The sequence below is a fragment of the Loxodonta africana genome, chromosome 25 (genome assembly GCF_030014295.1).
Source record: "Loxodonta africana isolate mLoxAfr1 chromosome 25, mLoxAfr1.hap2, whole genome shotgun sequence".
NCBI classification, from domain to species: Eukaryota; Metazoa; Chordata; class Mammalia; order Proboscidea; family Elephantidae; genus Loxodonta; species Loxodonta africana.
Window position 1 is genome coordinate 55429804 of NC_087366.1, and position 20466 is coordinate 55450269.

General features: G+C 45.8%; 1 protein-coding gene across 5 annotated transcripts in view; it reads right to left on the bottom strand.

Annotated features, from left to right (window-relative positions):
- MTARC1 (mitochondrial amidoxime reducing component 1) overlaps positions 1 to 20466 on the bottom strand; it is a 38666-nt gene extending 18200 nt beyond the window's left edge. For all 5 annotated transcript variants that reach the window (XM_064276892.1, XM_023538707.2, XM_064276891.1 and 2 more), the window contains exons 1-4: positions 20195 to 20466; positions 13747 to 13920; positions 5737 to 5899; positions 4186 to 4326 (exon numbers count right to left, since the gene is read on the bottom strand). In XM_064276892.1, the coding sequence (XP_064132962.1) occupies positions 4186 to 4326; positions 5737 to 5899; positions 13747 to 13920; positions 20195 to 20466 (750 nt within the window). The remainder of the gene's footprint in view (positions 1 to 4185; positions 4327 to 5736; positions 5900 to 13746; positions 13921 to 20194) is intronic.

The following is a 20466-nucleotide window of genomic DNA, read 5'->3' on the forward strand; positions in this document are numbered from 1 at the left end:
GATGAGTAAATTATAACCAAAGAAAGAGGCCGACTCAGCCACCGTGTCCTATTAACACCCAACCCAGAGGATGAAGTGTTTCCAGTTAGGGTTCTAAAGCCCCCGGAGTTAGAGATAAAGGCTTCCAGGACGAGATGCAGTTCAAAGAAATCTCCTAGGTCTGAAGCCCTCCTCCAGGCCTCATCTTTCCACCTCAGAACTTGGATGGGAAATGTTATCAACATGACTGATGGGGATGTTTCCACAACTGGCACAAAGATCACAGCATGGGGGACGAAAGCTTAAAGTGGGCCACAGCCCGTAAGAAAGCTGTTGTCTGAGCAAAGCACCTTTGCCCTGACTGTAGGAATGAGAGGCTATTCCGTACCTTCCTATGGCACGTCACACTACGCCTTAGAGCTTCCCCACAAATTATCTACCTCGATTCTCACAGCTGTCTTTAGAGGAGGGGGGTCAGTGGAAAAGAGCCACATGTTACAACTGCAAGAAGCATAAGCCTTCAGGACTTTGATGGCTTGCCCAGGGTTCAACAGCCACTAACTGAAGCAGGTGGATTAGAATGAGGATGTCCTGGCCTTATCTGGAATTCTCAGTGTTCCTTCTGTCCTTGTGGAGGGCACTCAGCTCTCCCACTTCCTGCAGTGTCACCTTGGGCAAGCCGTCTCTCCCGCCCCAAGCCTCTCCTTCCTCCCCAGTAAAATGGGAATGATAACTTTTACCTTACTGGGGTGTTGTGAGGAATAAAAGGGATAATATATGTAAAACACAATATCGGCATTAAATAAAACCTTCTCTCCTCATTTCTCATTTCCTGAGAAGGAAAGTCCTCTGGAGAAAATGGCTTGCCACACCTGGTAGGAGATGAGTATCAATGCAATGGTCAAAAGCAACCATGACACTGGGTTTTTCCCCCTTTATCTACATCAGGCTGACCTGTGGTGGACAGGAGCAAGGACAGACACAGCTCCCCTATCGCTGAGGGACAGCCCGTCTCAGACTCTTGGGGGATAATGCCCATGGTTCACTCACTCACACTAGGAGCCACCCTGCCATCTTTGTTGTTGTTGTTGTTAGGTGCCGTCGAGTCAGCTCCGACTCATAGAGACCCCAAGTACAAAGAATGAAACACTGCCTGGTCCTGGGCCATCATCAAAAACTTTGCTATGTTTAAGCCCATTGTTGCAGCCACTTTGACAATCCAACTTGTTGAGGGTCTTCTTCTTTTTCACTGACCCCCTGCTTTACCAAGCATGATGTTCTTCTCCAAGGACTCGTCCCTTCTAACATGTCCAAAGTAGGTGAGACGAAATCTTGCCATCCTCCCTTCTAAGGAGCATTCTGGCTGTACTTCTTCCAAGACAGGTTTGTTCGTTCTTCCAGCAATTCATGGCATCTTCAATATTCTTCACCAACACCATAAGTCAAAGGCGTCAACTCTTCTCTGATCTTCCTTATTCACTGTCCAGCTTTCACATGCATGTGAGGCGATTGAAAATACCACGGGTTAGGTCAGGAGCACCTTAGTCCTCAAAGTGACATTTTTGCTTTTTAACACTTTAAAGAGGTCTTTTGCAGCAGATTTGCCCAATGCAATACCTCGTTTGACTTCTTGACTGCTGCTTCCATAAGCATTGATTGTGGATCCAAGTAAAATGAAATCCTTGACAACTTCAATCTTCTCTCTGTTGATCGTGATGCTGTTAACGGGTCAGTTGTGAATCTTTTTTGTTTTCTTTATGTTGCAGTGTAGCCAGTATTGAAGTCCGTGATCTTCATCAGTAAGAGCTCCAAGTCCTCTTCACTTTCAGCAAGCAAGGTTGTGTCATGTGCATAATGCAGGTTGTTACTCCAATCCTGATGCCCCGTCCTTCTTCATATAGTTCAGCTTCTTGGATTATTTGCTCAGCATACAGATTGAATAAGTGTGGTGAAAAGATACAACCCTGACACACACCTTTCCTGACTTTAAACCATGCCGTATCCCCTTGCTCTGTCCGAACAACTGCCTCTTGATCTGTGTAAAGGTTCCTCATGAGCACAATTAAGTATTTTGGAATTCCCATTCTCAATATTATCCATAATTTGTTATGATCCACACAGTTGAATGCCTTTGCACAGTCAATAAAACACAGGTAAACATCCTTCTGGTATTCTCTGCTTTCAGCCAGGATTCATCAGACCTCAGGAATGATATCCCTTATTCCATGTCCTCTTCTGAATCCAGCTTGAATTTCTGGCAGTTCTCTGTCGATGTACTGCTGCAATCATTTTTGAATGATCTTCGGCAAAATTTTACTTGTGTGCAATATTAATGGTATTGTTCTATAATTTCCACATTCTGTTGGAGCCCCTTTCTTTGGAATGGGCACGAATATGGATCTCTTCTATCTTTGGAAGCTATGATATGCTTGAGCATTGGGAATGAGTGAAGAGTATTTAATACAAATGTCAGAGGTAACTTGGGAGGTACTTTTATTACCCTGCATTGACTTTTATTGCATTTTTAATTGAACCTTCAACAAAGGCTCTAGGTAATCTAGAAGTATAAAGCAGAGGGCAATCTCAGCAGAAATTATCACTCCATTTTCTAGGCAAGGTAAATTACACTTAGAGGGACTGCACCAAGTCATACCGAAGTCAGTGACGGAGCTGAAGCCAGACCTCAGACCTGGTTCCCAGCCTGCTTTTCTTTCAGCATGTATTGCTGCCTCTCACAAGGAGCCTTGGTGGCCAAGTGGTCAAGTGCTCGGCTGCTAACCAAAAGGTCAGTGGTTCAAACTCACCAGCTGCTCTGTGGAGAACAATGTGACAGTCTGGTCCCATTAAGACTGCAGTCTTGGAAACTCTGTAGGGCAGCTCTGTTTTGTTCTATAGGGCTGCTTTGAGTTGGAACCTATCCACAGCTGGCTGCAACTCACCAAACATGCTGGCCACAAAGCCCTGCCTTATGGGGGACTAGGGAGAAAATCATATGAAATATCCAAAGACAATTAGAAAGGTAAATCTACTTCCAGAATCATGTGCAACTATGGAAACCAAGTATCGGGGTCCTTCCAGCCAAGTCACAATACAAATATCTGAGGGCCAACTGAAGGTGGCGCTGGAAGTGTTTTAGGGCAGCGCCATCCTTAGGCAATGATCCTCTCACCCTGAAGCCATGCCATAAATGTCTAACTCCCGCAAGAGACCCATCTACGGAACAGGAACGCCAGCTTTAACAAGACGTGAGCACATGCATTCTTCGTTCCATGGCCCCACAGATCATGTATTCTGCACGAAATAAGTTTCGCTCTAAAAGAAACCTACATACTTGGAATTCTCCTTGGAGGCTCAGGCCCTGAGTTGCCTCCTTGATGGAAGCACCTCTGCCTCATCCATATTTGACTCCCCCATACAGAAGGCTGCACTTGCTAGGTGTCAATAAACCTGAACATTGAGTTCCTGTGTACTACAGGGTCAGTAGGAGCCCCTGGGTGACAAATGGGTGACAAACATGGTTAATCTGCTGCACTAGGGGTTGCTATGAGTCAGAATCGACTCAATGGCAATGGGTTTGGTTTTAATGGTTTTTTGGGTCAACTATCAATATTCATGGAAGGAGCAGTCAGGAAATCAAGTGACATACAGCATTGAGCAAGTCTGCTACAAAAGACCTCTTTAAAGTGTTAAAAGGCAAAGACATCACTTTGATGACTATTGGACTGTCATGCTCCTGACCCAAGCCATGGTCTTTTCAGTTGCTTCATATGCATGCAAAAGCCAGTCAATGAAAAAGGAAAATAAAAGACTTTATGCAGTTGAACTGTGGAGTTGGCAAAGAATATCAAATATACCACGTGCTGCAAGAATGAGCAAATCAGTCTTAGAAGAACTACAACTAGAATGTTCCTTAGCAGTAAGGGTAATGAGATTTTGGCTCTCTTACTTTGGACCTGTCACCAGTAAAGACCGATCACTAGGAAAGGGCATCGTGTTCGGTAGAGGAGAGGGTCAATGAAAACGAGGGAAACCCTCCCTAAGATGGACTGATGCAACAGCCACGGCAGTGGACGCCAACATATCAATGATCGTGAAGATGGCGCACCCGAGCAAGGCTTCCTTCTAGGACAATACACAAGTCACCATGAGTCACAGCTAACTCGATGGCAACAACAAGAACAACGGGCAAGTAAGGCATAGAATTACCTCTTCATAGACACCACATCCTGTGATTACAATATTGGGCCTGAAGTTGGTGGCTTTAACTTTGTTCTCTAGTCTGCAGTTGAGATCTGCCAAGGAGGCCTCAGAAATGATCAAGAAAGGGCTGGTGTCAGGGTAAGCAATCTGGTAAGGAAACAGAAATGTTTATGGTAAATGGCAACAACTAGAAGTTACACTGTCTAGTACCTGGAAACATTGGTTACATTGTCTAGGACCTGGAAACATCCACCCGCCCCCCTGCCCCCCCACACACACACGTGACATCTAAGTATTTCTCTGGTTCTTTTTTATAGAAAACCACAGTGATTCAGAAGCCTTCAATAACCTTCCAAATAACAGGAATTGTCTGGTAAAGTGAAGAGAACAGGGTTCCAGAATCACAAAGCTTCCCCTAGGTATATGCCCTGGGGAAATCACGTCATCTTTCTAAGCCTTCGTGTTCTCAGATGCTTCATAACGTGCCTGGGCTTGATGACCTCATTATATTTGATAAAAACCAACAACCAAATCCATTGCTATCGAACTGATTCCAATTCGTAGAGACCCTATAGGATGGAGTAGAACTGCCCCATAGGGTTTCCAAGGCTGTAAATCTTTACAGAGGCAGACTGCCATATCTCTCTCCCATGGAGTAGCTGGTGGGTTTGAACCGCTGACCTTTTGGTTAGCAGTTTAGAGCTTGATCACTTTCACCACCAGGGCTCCTTCCATATTTGATAAAAATTCATTAATTTCATGGACATTTATTTTTTATGCAACCTGTAAATAAACGTTACACACTTACACTGACCATAATTTAAAAAAAAAAAAAATTGCCATAGTAAAAGTAGTGTTTTTTGCTACCAACTTTATTTTTATTATGAATTCTTACCACCTTACTCCTTTTGGAGCCCTGGTGGCACAGTGGTTAAAAGCCTGGCTGCTAATCAAAAGGCTGCAGTTCAAATCCACCAGCTGCTCCTTGGAAGCCCTATGGGGCAGTTCTACTCATGGGGTCGCTATGAGTTAGAATCGACACGACGGCAGCTGGTTTGGTTTTGGGTTTTTTTTAATTATTATTATTCCTTTTAGGGCCAGTCTAATTAATTTTAAGTCCATACCCACACTCATTTGCAGAGCTGCAGTCTGACACACAGTTGCAATCTGTGGAGTCCAGAAACGTAAAATTCTGGACTCTACATGCAACTACAGAATGGAGTGAACAAGACGCTTCTGTAGAAGAGTTTTGAAACCATACTGGCACCAAAATCCTGACATAAATAGGAAGATGAGCGCTCGTGGGCAAAATGCAAGTGAATCTCCAAACCAAGAAACACAGCTAATGGTCCCTGGGCAAAGATGTTATTCTTGCCTACTGCTTGTGATCCCTAGTCATCGTCCAGGTGGCCCCCCTGGGAAAAGGACAGAGCTGTGCTCATCAAAGAGGTGCCACCTGGGGTCTGCTGGGTTGGAAGCAGACTGCTCTCCACCCCGGGAGGACACCCTCCAGCACGGGACACACCAAAGCCTAAAGCCACAGGCCGCTCCTCTGACCTTCTCGGCTGGCCGGAACGCATCCTTTATTTGGTGAGGCTTTCTTGGCTGCATGTGAGGCTCAAAGTGCACCAGGCGGTAGGGCTGTGTCTTCAGGAAGCTGGTTATCCACTCGGCCGCGGCGTCGCCACAGTCCCTGCCCTCAATCTCCAGGCCGTGCACTCTGCAGCCGGGGTGGGAGCAAAGGATGGACAGGGCTTTGAAGATCCAGGGAGGCTAGCACATCCTGCACCTATCAGAAAACCTGCACCCAGCTTGATGGTGTTGTGATCCCTTCACTACCAGGAGCCAGAGCTGGAGCCCAGGCCTGCCTCTGAGCCACTGTGCAAGCCTAAGTGAAGATACTGCTTGGAGCCTTACTTTCCCCACTGCTGAGTCCCTGCGTGGTACAAATGGCTAAGTGCTTGGCTACTGACGTAAAGGTTGGCGGTTTGAATCCACCCAGAGGTGCCTCAGAACAAAGGTCTAGTGAGCTACAATCAAAAGATCACAGCCATTGAAAACCCTGTGGAGCACAGCTCTGTTCTTACCACGTGAGGTTGCCCATGAGTCAGGCTCAGCAGCAACCGCTTTGGCTTTTTCCCCCCATTTTAAAACAGCGATGCAAGGCTGTGCTTCCCTGCCTCGAAGGAATTAAAAAAAAAAAAAAAAAAACCTTTTGTAGAGTAGATTTCAACTCATAGTGACCCTGTAGGACAGAGTAGAACTGCCTCATAGGGCTTCCAAGGCTATAATCTTTAGGGAAACAAATTGCCACATCTTTCTCTTGCGAAGCAGCTGGTGGGTTCAAACTGCTGACCTTTTGGTTAGCAGCCAAGTGCTTAACCACTGTGCCACCAGGGCTCCTGCAAAGAGCTAATACCAAAGCAAACCTGTTGCTGTCGAGTTGATTCCTACTCAAGGGCCCCTATAAGACAGAGTAGAACTGTCCCACAGAGTTTCCAAGGCTGTAAATCTTTGTGGAATCAGACTGCCATATCATTCTCCCATGGAATGGCTGGTGGGTTAGAACTGCTGACCTTTGAGTTGGCAGCTAAGCACTTTAACCACTGCACCACAGGGCTCCCTGAAGGACTATTAAAAAAAAAAAAAAACACCATTGCCATTGAGTCTAACTCATAGCAACCCTATGGGACAGAGTAGAACTGCCCTGTAGAGTTTCCAAGGAGCACCTGGTGGATTCAAGCTGCTGGCCTTTGGTTAGCAGCCACAGGTCTTAACCACTACACCACTGGGGTTTCCTGAACGTTCTAATGTATTAGTACAAGGTAAGCTTACAATTACTGCAAAATCTGGTTCACCCAGCTAGATAGCAACCAGAAATCTCTATTAACGGGACTGACTGTACTGTGCAGTGCAGTGGTAATACAACTAGATGCAGTTAACACCTACGGGAAAATGTTCCCAAATCTAAAATATTACAGCTAACAGTAATACTCTAAGCGTCACTGATTTGATTACCAGTAATACGAAGTCTCCGGGTGGTACAAACAGTTAACTGGCTCAGCTGTTTAACCAAAAGGCTGGTGGCTCGAGTCCACCCAGAGGCTTCTTGGAAGAAAGGCCGGGCGATACCCTTCGGAAAAAATCAGCCACTGAAAACCTCATGGAGCACAGTTCCACTCGGACACAAATGGGGTCACCACGAGTCAGCATCGACCCAAGAGCAACTGGTTTGTTTTGTGTTAATAACTGTAGGATTTGAACTTCCCCCACCCGAATCACAAGTCGAGGGCTGGACAATTTGAGAGTTCCATGTGCGTCACTGCAGAAATGTTATCGTCCAGGCCATTGTTTCGCAGAGTGCAGGACCAGGGCCGTGGCAGGTAGTGAGGTGCCTGCAGGTGGCCCCTGTGCACCACACTGGGTAATGGGAACTTGCAAGGGGAGAAAGTGACCTCCGGATTAGGGAGAACACTCAGCTTGATGATAACAGGTCTTTAACGTCTACCAAGACTGGATAATACCCCCTCGACAAAGGTTACTTTGTTATCTTTCTAACAAAGGACAGACCTCAGGCACCCAGATCTCTGTAGGCAATAGGTTCGGCTAGAACTTGATAACATTTTATCTGAACCATACTTATTGCTTGTTTTGTGGAGGGGCGGGGAGCCGAGTCGACTCCGACTCCTGGCAACCCCAAGTGTGTCAGAGCAGAACTGTGCTCCACAGAGATCTCAGTGGTGTGTTCCTCCTAAGTGGGTGGCCAGGCCTTTCTTCAAGGAGCCTCTGAGAGGACTTGAACTTCCAGCCTTTCCGGTAGCAGCTGAGCAGGGTTAACCCTTTGTGCCACCCAGGAACTCCTTCTACATGTAGGAAATTATGTGGATAGTCACGTAAGTTTTCGTTTTCAAATGAATGTGTTTAAGTTTTTTTTTTTTTTTTTCAAAGCTGAATCAATTTTAAAATATTAAATAGATAAGAGTATCATGGTCATGTTATGTGAATGCCTGGCGTTTGGGAAAGAGTGGGGCAGTCGGGTGGACACACTAAGGCGTGTATCCCGTTTCCATGAATGACTAGTTCTGTGAACTTGGGGTATTACTTATCCTGCACTTCACCTTCTTCATCCATAAAATAGGGATAAAAGCATTGCCTTTTTGTGAAGATTAGAGATACCACAACCAAACCTATTGCTGTCAGTTGATACTGATTCATACTGGCCCCAGAGGGTTTCCAAAGCTGTAATCTTTATGGAAGCAGACTGCCACATCTTTCTCCCGTGAAGCTGCTACTGGATTCGAACCGCCTACCTTTTGGTTAGCAGTCAAGCACTTAACCACTGTACCACCAGGGCTCCTTGAGGATTCGGGATAATCTATACAAATTCCCCCAAAATAATTCTTGGGTTTGGGATCTTCTCAGTAGATGGTAGTGGTGCCCTTTTTTTTTTTTTTCCAGCTATTTCATGTTATCTTCATATAGAAAACGTCTGCTAGAGTATATAAATATACTACGCATACAGTATCTTAAACTTTATATAATTTTAATTGCTCTTTAAGTTAAATGAGCAAATTGTTACTAAGAGTGCCGGGGCTACTACATTAAACAGTGAATTTAGCTGCGCTTAAAACGTTCACAAATTTTTAACAACTTTTCACTGAAGTCTAATATTCATCTAGAAATTACACTGTCCCTGACGATTCTTTCTGACGATGCCTTTTTTTGGGTTCTGACGATGCCTTTTTACCCACTTCACCCCACACATTCTAAACTGGCTTCCTAAGCTCAGGGGCTGTGAAGTCATGACACCTTTTTATCAACAAACACCAGGAATACCTGCCTTCCTCTTTTCTGGGTCAAGATGAAGAATAAACTAAATGAATAAAATGTATGCCAAAAGCCATGCGTTCGAATAGGTATCACCTGTCACAGTAGCCCCCCTGGGACTCATCATAAGCTTTTGAACCTTAACCCCCACAACTGGGAGGCTCTCCAGAGGTGAGGCTGACCACTGCAGTCTAACCTCCCCTTCTCAACCAAAACAATGGTCCTACACAGCTGGATTGCCTCCTTCTTCACCAGACGTCGCTCCAAATGATATTTTTGCTTTCTCTAAAAATCAAATCCATCGTAAAAGGGTGAAGATTTCCAGAACTGAGTTTGTGTGAGAGCATAAGTGTGCGTGTGTGTGTGTGTCGTTTAACATCTACTGCGTTAATTTCTGAAGCATCTTGGGTAACAGCAGTATTTGCAAAATCTACTTTTGGAGACAGCTGTGAAGGTCACCCCCTTGCTGGGTGTCTCCCTGTTGGGGCCTGTACTAGCAAATCTCCCCAGGGTCAAACCCTTCCCAACCACCCAGGCCTCGGTCCTGCCATCCAGCCTCCCAGCCAGGGCTTTTCCTAGTTGCTTTTAAAGGAGGATGGGGAGGAAGGCTGCTTAGATTTCTTAGGGCTTCAGTTGGGAATAATTATTTTTACTGAGTTAAAGCACTTGCATCTCTCTTGAATTATTAAAAAAACTGTAAACATCTTCCCTCTGCCTGACGCTTCCTTCTACTACAGCCTCTGTGTGTGGGTCCTGGGGTTCACGGACAGCGGGACCTGTGGCCTTTCGATGGGCAGTTTTACTTTCTTCTTACTCCTCTCTGCCCTTGTTGTGCGTTCTGTTTCCTTCCTACACTTGTTCTGAGTTCTGAGCAGCCTGCGCTGTGTCGTTGGGCCCAGAAGTCCACTGGCATGCTGTCCCGAAGAGCCCAAGCAAACAAAACAAAACACAACACATTCCAAATGCTCCTAAAGTTTTTAGACAAGGTAATTTAGGCCGTTTGCCTGAATAATCCATTTAACGACCTTAATTCTCTCTAGCCCGTTAGTGGCTGCCTGGTTAGTAAGAAAATCAAGTCACAACCTCAACTGTGAAAACAGGGGTGCTGGCTGTCATTATGACCTTTTGAAGGTGACCCGAGGCCCCAGCAACTCATCAAAATTCTTTAGGAAACTGCAGGCTGAGGTTACAACTGCTTCACCAGAGAATGGTCTGGGACGGGGCGCCAAAGCAACCTGAGTCCCAGGTGGTCTCTGCGACCTTTGCTGTAAGAGTCTGCATCGGCCTGAGGCACGTCTAAGGCTTCTCCTCATTTTGCAATTTCCAAACACACACTTGTTTAGTCTTTGGGGCATGGGCCAAAAAGCCAGTATAAGACCGTGAAAAATGAGAAAAGTTTCCACATAATTCCAAATGAATTAAAAAATAAATGAAAAAAAATTTTTTTTAACTATAAGAAATTATGGGTAAATATCTAACCATGGCAAACAAACACGAGCTGGGCCTTGGACAAGCAAACACGAAATACTGATTGCCATTATGCATGTTAAAAAGTTTACCTCATTCAAGCAAAAAATGAAAATTAAATTAACAAGTTATTACCGTCCTTGCACATAAAAATGACAAAATGCTTTTAAATATCATGGTTAGAATACATCTAGACAGGTACACTCATAAGCTAGTACAAAACAATTCAGCAACTTGTATCAAAGTCTATAGAATCTATACCCTTGCTTCAGCAAAACCACTGCTAGAATTTTTTTCCCTAAGGAAATAACCATAAGATACATGAACAAAGATTTAGGCCGAGATGTTCATCACGTTATTCTTCATTGCTGGAAAAAAGTTGAAAACAAGCCAAAATATTAATTCTAGGCCATGGTAGAGAACACCTGAAGAATGAAATATTACGTCAACCTTTAAAATAATAATTTTCCCCCAGGGGGTGGGGGAGATATTTTTTAAAAATCCACTGCGGTTGAGTCGATTGCGACTCATAGCGACATTTTAGGGCAGAGTAGACTGCCTTACAGGGTTTCCAAGGCTGTAATCTTTTTTTTCAATTGTGCTTAAGTTGAAAAACATTTAATTTTTTAAAATGCATATTAATTGTTCAACGGGAAACTAATTTGCTCTGTAAACCTGCATCTTTAGGGCAAATAAGTTTTCCATCAAACAATCAATACAAATATTGTTTTGTGGCATTGGTTGCCAACCCCATGACATGTCAACACTCTCCCTTCTCAACCTTGGGTTCCCCATTATCAGCTTTCCTGTCCCCTCCTGCCTTCTCATCCTCGTCCCTGGGCTGGTGTGCCCATTCAGTCTCATTTTGTCTTGTGGGCCTGTCTAATCTTTGGCTGAAGGGTGAACCACAGGAGTGACTTCAGTACTAAATTAAAAGGGTGTCTGTGGGCTGTACTCTCAGGGTTTCTCTAGTCTCTGCCAGGCCAGTAAGTCTGGCCTTTTTTTGCGAGTTAGAATTTTATTCTACATGAAAATGGTACTATTGAAGATTTTTTAACAATATGAAAAAAAGTCCATCATATCAACTTAAGTAGGTAAACAGTATTCAAGGCTTTTTTTTTTTTTAATTTTTTTTAGGGAGGGTAGTATTATTTCAATTTGCTTTAAAACTATTAGCCATAGAGGCTGGACTAAAATATGCCGAGGTATGAATTGCCATTATTTCAGGTTTTTCCCAATATTTTCCATTTTCTCAATAACGAATGTGTATTACTTTTAAAACAAGAAAAACAACCACATTAAAATTAAAACATCATAATGTTTAAACCTCTAAGACATTATATAAATTATACTGGTATTGCATTTTACGAACTTTGGGGCAGTTGACGCATTTTTCAGCTAACTATATTTTTGCCATATTTTCTATGGTAGGCTATGGACTCCGTATACTATTCAGATTGCATTTTAATTCAAAATGCAGACACTGTAGCAAGAGTATAATTAGGCCAAACTTTAATTTTCCCACAATGGAATGAAAACTCAAACCTAGACAAGATTTCTTGGAAGCAAAGCAATTTTCTCTGGAATAATGTCTCGCTTGCAGCCCTTAAATGCTGAGGAAGGAGTGAACGTCTGTACAGGGGGCCCTTCTGGCTGACTCTCTGCTCTGTCCATGATACGTACATACAGATGGACCGGCGGCCGAGCGTCTGTAAGTCGCTTCACTCTTCCTGGATGCAGCTGTTCTTTTCTAGTTCTGAACTGCATTTCATTAGAACTGAATGCTACGGGTCACGTGGGCTTTTGTGACCCCTTTCCCACCTCAGAAAGCCCTGGTGGTGTAGTGGTTAAGTGCTACGGGTGCTAACCAAAAGGTCAGCAGTTCAAATCCACCAAGTGCTCCTTGGAAACTCTGTGGAGCAGTTCTACTCTGTCCTATAGGGTTGCTATGAGTTGGTATCGACTCGACGGCAATGGGTTTGGTTTTTTTCTGTTTTTTTTCCTAGCTCAGGTTTGGAAGGTAGGCAGTCCCTGCAGACATTGTTGGGCAAGTCCTGTGGGTAACACATGGGTAGGTCTAACCTCACCTCATTCAGGACACTTCCTGCAATCTTTCCCGCCCCACATTTGTCCTTTTTCGTTTTGTGAAATTACGAGTAGAAAAAAATCTCAAATAAATATATCAAATTCACTTTTTCCACATCTCTGTTCCATTCAGACACCAGCTGAATGCAGCACTTCCTCTGACCCTAGCCACCACCTGGAGCTAGGTCCGAGCTCACAAGTCCAAGGGTACAGATTGCCAAATCTTCCCAAGACTTTAGATACTAGCCAGGATCTCGGAAGTCCCAAGGTCCCCTCACTTCAACATGCTGGCTACGAATTCGGGGGTTACCTACTACCCTTCAGGATGCCAACCACAAGGTCAGTGAGTCCTCAGGCCCCCTCACTTCTGACCTGCTGACTCCCATCACTCTACAGGTCTAATAATTAGCTGGAATGACCACAGAACTCACGGAAAGCACTATACTTACGATTACAGTTTTATTACAACAAAAAGGAGACAAATGAAGAGACACACAGGGCAAGGTCTGGGGGAGTTCCCAAGGTGGAGCTTCCATGTCCCATGAAGGGGTGCACTACCCTCCCTCTTGCATTGATGTCTTTCACCAACCAGGAAGCTCATGAAACTTCTGTGCCCAGAGCCTTTATTAGCTTCATAGTCATGACTGGGGCATCGTTGCATGGTCATGATTGGCTGAATCACGCCTCCCCTCCCTGAGGACAGTTGATATCAGGTCACGTAGTAGCCCTTCTAGCTAGGCCAGCCCCAGTCCTTAGCACAAACCCTCAAGTGTGATCTGGAGGCCTAGATAACAAAAGGCCCTCAATTACTCAGGAACTTCCAAGGGATTAGAGGTTTCTCTCAAGCATCGAGTGCAAAGACCAAATTACTTTGGGTAACGTTAAATTCTTTAAGCCACAGATTATTTTTCTCTTGCTGACATGTCAGTATGCTTTTGTCCTCATGGTTTTCTACATATGACCTTTATGTCCCTCATACCCACAAGAACACAGGCTTCTGAAGCTACTTTGTGATTCTTCCTTCTTTAAGATCTTCTTCACGAGCACAGGACTTGACACTGCATATAGTACATTTGCAAAAAAACAGTTCATAATTGGTACTGTTTGCCAGGACTCTCTCCATAGTTCATGCTTTTGGAAATAAATATCCACGCAAGTTGTCAAGGCTCGAGCCTGCCCTTTCCTTACCTGCACTGGCGCACTGCGTTCGTGGTGGGCGTTCTGATGGGCAGCAGCAGGTCCTTCGTGTAGGCTGCACTGAGGGTCAGGGAGTCACCGTCGCAGGTCAGGGAAATCAGGACCAGGCGAGGCTCCTGTCGACCTGTAACCATGTTTCCTTCCTCGTTGATCACGAGCCAAAACCTGCCATTTTCAAGACACAATATTTTTGTGAACCAACATGACAGGCAGCCAATCTTAGTGGAAGCTTCAGTTATAAACGGTCACCTGTGATTCCCTCCCGTTAAGCCTGGTATGTGTGAGTCTGTCTGTCTGTCTGCCTTTCATAAACATCACCTCAGCAGCACAGCAAGCCTGAGCTCTGTCAGTGAATTTCAAAAAGGGTTTAATAATTCTTGAAGCATCTGACCTATAATATTTGCAGAACATTTTGAGCCCCTTGATGGCACAAAAATCAAAGATGTTAATTATGTTTTCATTAAATATGCCCCCAGAAGATGACAATAATCTACGTCTCCAAAAGATGTAAGGGCACAAGGAGGCATAGTGCCTGGCACACAGTGGGCATGACTCAGGTCAACTGAAATAGCAAGCCTATTCCATGCGTTATTCAGAGTATTAAGTTCGGCTGAGAAGCACGCAAACGCCACTTGTCGTTAGGTGCTGTCCAGTCGATTCCGACTCGTAGTGACCCTATACACAACAGAACGAAACGCTGTCTAGTCCTGCACCTCATAGTGACCCTATACACAACAGAACGAAACGCTGTCTAGTCCTGCACCTCATAGTGACCCTATACACAACAGAACGAAACGCTGTCTAGTCCTGCACCTCATAGTGACCCTATACACAACAGAACGAAACGCTGTCTAGTCCTGCACCTCGTAGTGACCCTATACACAACAGAACGAAACGCTGTCTAGTCCTGCACCTCGTAGTGACCCTATACACAACAGAACGAAACGCTGTCTAGTCCTGCACCTCGTAGTGACCCTATACACAACAGAACGAAACGCTGTCTAGTCCTGCACCTCGTAGTGACCCTATACACAACAGAACGAAACGCTGTCTAGTCCTGCACCTCGTAGTGACCCTATACACAACAGAACGAAACGCTGTCTAGTCCTGCACCTCGTAGTGACCCTATACACAACAGAACGAAACGCTGTCTAGTCCTGCACCTCGTAGTGACCCTATACACAACAGAACGAAACGCTGTCTAGTCCTGCACCTCGTAGTGACCCTATACACAACAGAACGAAACGCTGTCTAGTCCTGCACCTCGTAGTGACCCTATACACAACAGAACGAAACGCTGTCTAGTCCTGCACCTCGTAGTGACCCTATACACAACAGAACGAAACACTGTCTAGTCCTGCACCTCGTAGTGACCCTATACACAACAGAACGAAACGCTGTCTAGTCCTGCACCTCGTAGTGACCCTATACACAACAGAACGAAACGCTGTCTAGTCCTGCACCTCGTAGTGACCCTATACACAACAGAACGAAACGCTGTCTAGTCCTGCACCTCGTAGTGACCCTATACACAACAGAACGAAACGCTGTCTAGTCCTGCACCTCGTAGTGACCCTATACACAACAGAACGAAACGCTGTCTAGTCCTGCACCTCGTAGTGACCCTATACACAACAGAACGAAACGCTGTCTAGTCCTGCACCTCGTAGTGACCCTATACACAACAGAACGAAACGCTGTCTAGTCCTGCACCTCGTAGTGACCCTATACACAACAGAACGAAACGCTGTCTAGTCCTGCACCTCGTAGTGACCCTATACACAACAGAACGAAACGCTGTCTAGTCCTGCACCTCGTAGTGACCCTATACACAACAGAACGAAACGCTGTCTAGTCCTGCACCTCATAGTGACCCTATACACAACAGAACGAAACGCTGTCTAGTCCTGCACCTCATAGTGACCCTATACACAACAGAACGAAACGCTGTCTAGTCCTGCACCTCATAGTGACCCTATACACAACAGAACGAAACGCTGTCTAGTCCTGCACCTCATAGTGACCCTATACACAACAGAACGAAACGCTGTCTAGTCCTGCACCTCATAGTGACCCTATACACAACAGAACGAAACGCTGTCTAGTCCTGCACCTCATAGTGACCCTATACACAACAGAACGAAACGCTGTCTAGTCCTGCACCTCATAGTGACCCTATACACAACAGAACGAAACGCTGTCTAGTCCTGCACCTCATAGTGACCCTATACACAACAGAACGAAACGCTGTCTAGTCCTGCACCTCATAGTGACCCTATACACAACAGAACGAAACACTGTCTAGTCCTGCACCATCCTCACAATTGTTGCCTCTTAAACCTTGCCAAATTTGCCCCTCTTCTTTAAATCAATGTTTCACTAACTTAAACATAAAATGAATATCAATTAAATATTATATTAATATGAGCCCTGGTGGCGTAGTGCTTAAGAGCTCAGCTGCAAACCAAAAGGTCAGCAGTTCAAATCCACCAGCCACTCCTTGGAAGTCCTGTGGGGTAGTTCTGCTCTGTCTTATAGGGTCAATATGAGCCAGAACTGACTCGACAGGACCTAACAACAACAACATTAATATACCCGAGGCTGTGGGTTCTGCAATTTGCTAAAACGTCTATTCTTGACCGGACGATATTTTTCCTGGCTCAGTATTCCTGGTCTACATGTACCTCCCAGAAAGAAAGATACATGGAGAAATGAGTTATAGAATGGTTTCCTGAAAAGTAACATTTCGTGAAAAGAACACAATCATATGGGTTACCTCTCAGCTACTAGGAAGCTAACCTTATGTCGAGACATTTTGGTAATCTCAATTCACACTGGATCAAATGATCACAATTACACAAGTGAGCATGTGCCTTTGGGATGCACAGACAGAAGGGAAAAAATACAGCAGGGACTTTAGGTGTTTAAATCAATAGGTCTTGCATCACCCCCACCCCCATCCCCACCCTATTCCAGGAGTTCTCATGGCTGAGTTATTCAGCTACTCGAGAAAAACAAATCAGCTCCTTCCCCAGTGTAAGCCCTTTCTCTGACTGCCCTTTTGACAGTCCTTCCTCCTGGACACACAGACAGAGCCCTGCCCTGCCCCAAATTCTTCATACCAGCACATGGCTATTCTTTTAGTCGTAATAATGGCAGACTATCTTTCTCAAAGCTAATCTGCTCATGTCACCCCTCATTCGAAATCTCTCAATGGCTCCTTCTGCCTTTAGGATAAAACCCTAACTCTGAAGCAAGGCTGCTTTCTCCACCTTGCTCCCCTCCCCACACCCCGCACTTGCCAGCCTTTCTTACTCTGCCCCACCACACCTCGTTCTCAAGCCCAGTCTCTTTGTCCAGCTTATTTCCTCTCTCTGGAACTGATAAGCAACCAATAAGCAACATCATGATAAATGGAGAAAAGACTGAAGTTGTCAAGGGTTTCATTTTACTTGGATCCACAATCAACAGCCATGGAAGCAGCAGTCAAGAAATCAAAAGATGCATTGCATTGGGTAAATCTGCTGCAAAGGACCTCTTCAAAGTGTTGAAGAGCAAAGACGTCACCTTGAAGACTAAAGTGCACTGACCTAAGCCATGGTATTTTCAATTGCATCATATGCATGTGAAAGCTGGACAACAAATAAGGAAGGCTGAAGAACTGACACCTTTGAATTGTGATGCTGGCGAAGAACAGTGAATATACCATGGCTGCCAAAAGAATGAACAAATCTGTCTTGGAAGAAGTACAACCAGAATGCTCCTTAGAAGCAAGGATGGCGAGACTGCGTCTCACATACTTGGGACATGTTGTCAGGAGGGATCGGTCCCTGGAGAAGGGCATCATGCTTGGTAAAGTACAGGGGCAGCAGAAAAGAGGAAGACCCTCAACGAGATGGATTGACACAGTGGCTGCAACAATGGGCTCAAGCATAACAACAATTGTGAGCATGGCACAGGACCGGGCAGTGTTTTGTGCTGTGGTACACAGGGTTGCTATAAGCTGGGATTGTCTTGATGGCACCTAACAACCACAACAACAGAACTGATATGCCCGGAAGGTTTACAATCATTTTTTGAGTCTCAGCTCAAGCTGTTACCTCCTCTGTGAAGCCCTTCCTGACCACCCCAGGCACCTTTAGGGCTCGCTCCTCTGTGCTCCCTGGCACATGTCCCTCCTTCCACATAGGACTCTAAGGCTTTGTTTGCTTCTCTTGATCATACTTTCTGATAGCGTGATGATAAAAATAAAGAACTTAGCATTGCTGCCTTTGAGTAGGTTCTGGCTCATAACAACCCCATGTGTACAGAGTAGAACTCCTCCACAAGGTTTTCAAATCTGTGACGTTTCAAAAGGAGATTACCAGGCTTTATTTTAGAAGTGCCTCTAGGAGGGTTCGAACCTCCAACCTCTTGGTTAGTAGTGGAGTGCTTAACCCTTTGGGCCACACAGGGACTCGTGTCTGGTATAAATGCCATCTCATATTATTATCAGCCATAATAGGAGCTCAATAAATATGGAACTGATATAATTACAACATCCTTTGCCTCTGGGCCCTGCAAAAACAACTCAATAAATTCTACCATCTTTGAGAGTCCATGGTACAAACTACAGACTATCTAGCTTTCTTGGCTTCCTCCCTGAGGCAAAGGTGCATAGCTCACCTTTCCACAATTTCATGAATTGCCTTCTCTCTGGGAAAAGACTCAGCCCCCTTCAGCCTGTGAATTTTTTTGCTGAAGCTGCGAGGGCTGGTCTGTGAGGAAGGAGTTTGGAATGTAATCTTACAATGAGGCCCAGGGCCGGCTTGAAGCCAGATGCAGAAGAGGACAAAGTCACTCGCTGTGGGGTTTTGCAACCTTCTCTGAAGCCCAGGAATCCACACAACTCGTCACTGCTCAGATACCTGTTGTTGTCGAGTTGATTTTGACTCACAGTGACCCCATAAGACAGAGAAAAACTGCCCCACAGAGTTTCCAAGGAGCGCCTGGTGGACTCAAACTGCCGACCTTTGGTTAGCAGCTGTAGTACTTAACCACTAGCCACCATAGTACTTAACCACTAACCACCATAGTACTTAACCACTAGCCACCATAGGGCATGAATAAAAATCAGTATTTCCTAAGCACAAGTGTGTTAAAGAAAACAAGAGTCCCAGTTCCACTGTTGAGTGACTCTAACCTCAGTGTCCTTATCCTTAAAAGAGTAATTGGGCAAATTAGGGAAAAAAAATATACATTTTTATTGTTGTCAAAATATATATAATACAGTATTTGGCAATTTAGCATTTATGATGTGAACACTTAGTGACATCAATTACATTAATAGTGTGGTGCAAATAATTTCCCTTGTCAAATTTCGGTCGCCATGAGCAGAACTCAATACAGCCCTACTTTTTTTTTTTTTAAGCTGTAAGAAGGTATTTGGAATCCCTGGCGGTGTCGTGGTGAAGTGCTACAGCTGCTAACCAAAAGGTTGGCAGTTTGAATCCACCACCTGCTCCTTGGAAACTCTATGGGACAGTTCTACTCTGTCCTGTGGGGTTGCTATGAGTTGGAATCGACTTGATGGCGACGGGTTTGGTTTTTTTAACAAGGCATTCAACTGCCGCCATTATTACTATGTGCTTGGCCACAGCCGCTCTTTGAGGGTTGGACTCTGCTCTCGGTTTCCTCAAGCTCTCAACCTGAAAAACAAAACAAAACACCAAACCCTTTGCCTTAGAGTCATTCTGACCCAGAGCAACCCTATAGGACACAGGAAAACTGCCCCATAGGGTTTCCAAAGAGTGCCTGGTGGATTCGAACTGGTGACCTTTTGGTTAGCAGCCATAGCTCTTAACCACTGCGCCCCCAGGGCTGCAAATAAAGCGGCGGGACCAATACCTTGGAGTTTGCTGCCTACTCTAGGCAGAGTTTAACAACTGCCTGCGCACTCTGGCAGACACCTGGAGCCGGATACACACCTCCTCTGGACCGCAAGGTGCGACAGCGCCCCTGGGAGGTGGAAATACCCCCGACTCCGGAAAGCGGGTGGGATAACAGCTCTGCTCACCGCCCCGGGCCCCCAAGGCCTGCTTTCTGGGGGCTAGCCTGTTAAACCAAACCCGTTGCTGTCGAGGCGAATTCTGACTCATAAACTCATAGCGACCTTATATTTTAGGACAGGGTAGAACTATCCCATAGTTTCCAACGAGTAGCTGGTGGATTCGAACTGCCGATCTTTCGGTTAGCAGCCTTAGCGCCCTGTAGCTCTGAACGACTGCGCCGCCGGGGCTCCGGGACCTAGGACCCCTTTTTCTCTCCTTCCTTGCTCACCCTGCTCCCAGCTTCTAGTAAGGGGAGTAAAGGACTTGTTGTCAGACTTGTTCTCAGACCTTCCACCGGGTCCTCGTCCCGGGCCCAGCCTGCGCTGCCCACCGGCCCGGGCCGGCCGTACCTGTCCCGTAGGTGGCCGCTGCGCAGCCCCATGGACGTGCACTCGGCCGCGCTCACCGACACCCCCTTGCAGGACTTGACCGGGTAGATCCACAGCTGCGCCACGGTGCCCACCTGCTGCAGCCGCCGGCGCCGCCAGGGTCGCGCGCGGAGCCAGGCCACGGCCCCCAGTGCCACCGCGGCCAGTCCCAGCGCGGCGAGCCCGAGCCACCCGGGCCGGGGCTGCGCGGGGAGGCCGAGGCGGGCCAGCGCCGAGGAGCCGGCGGGGCCCAT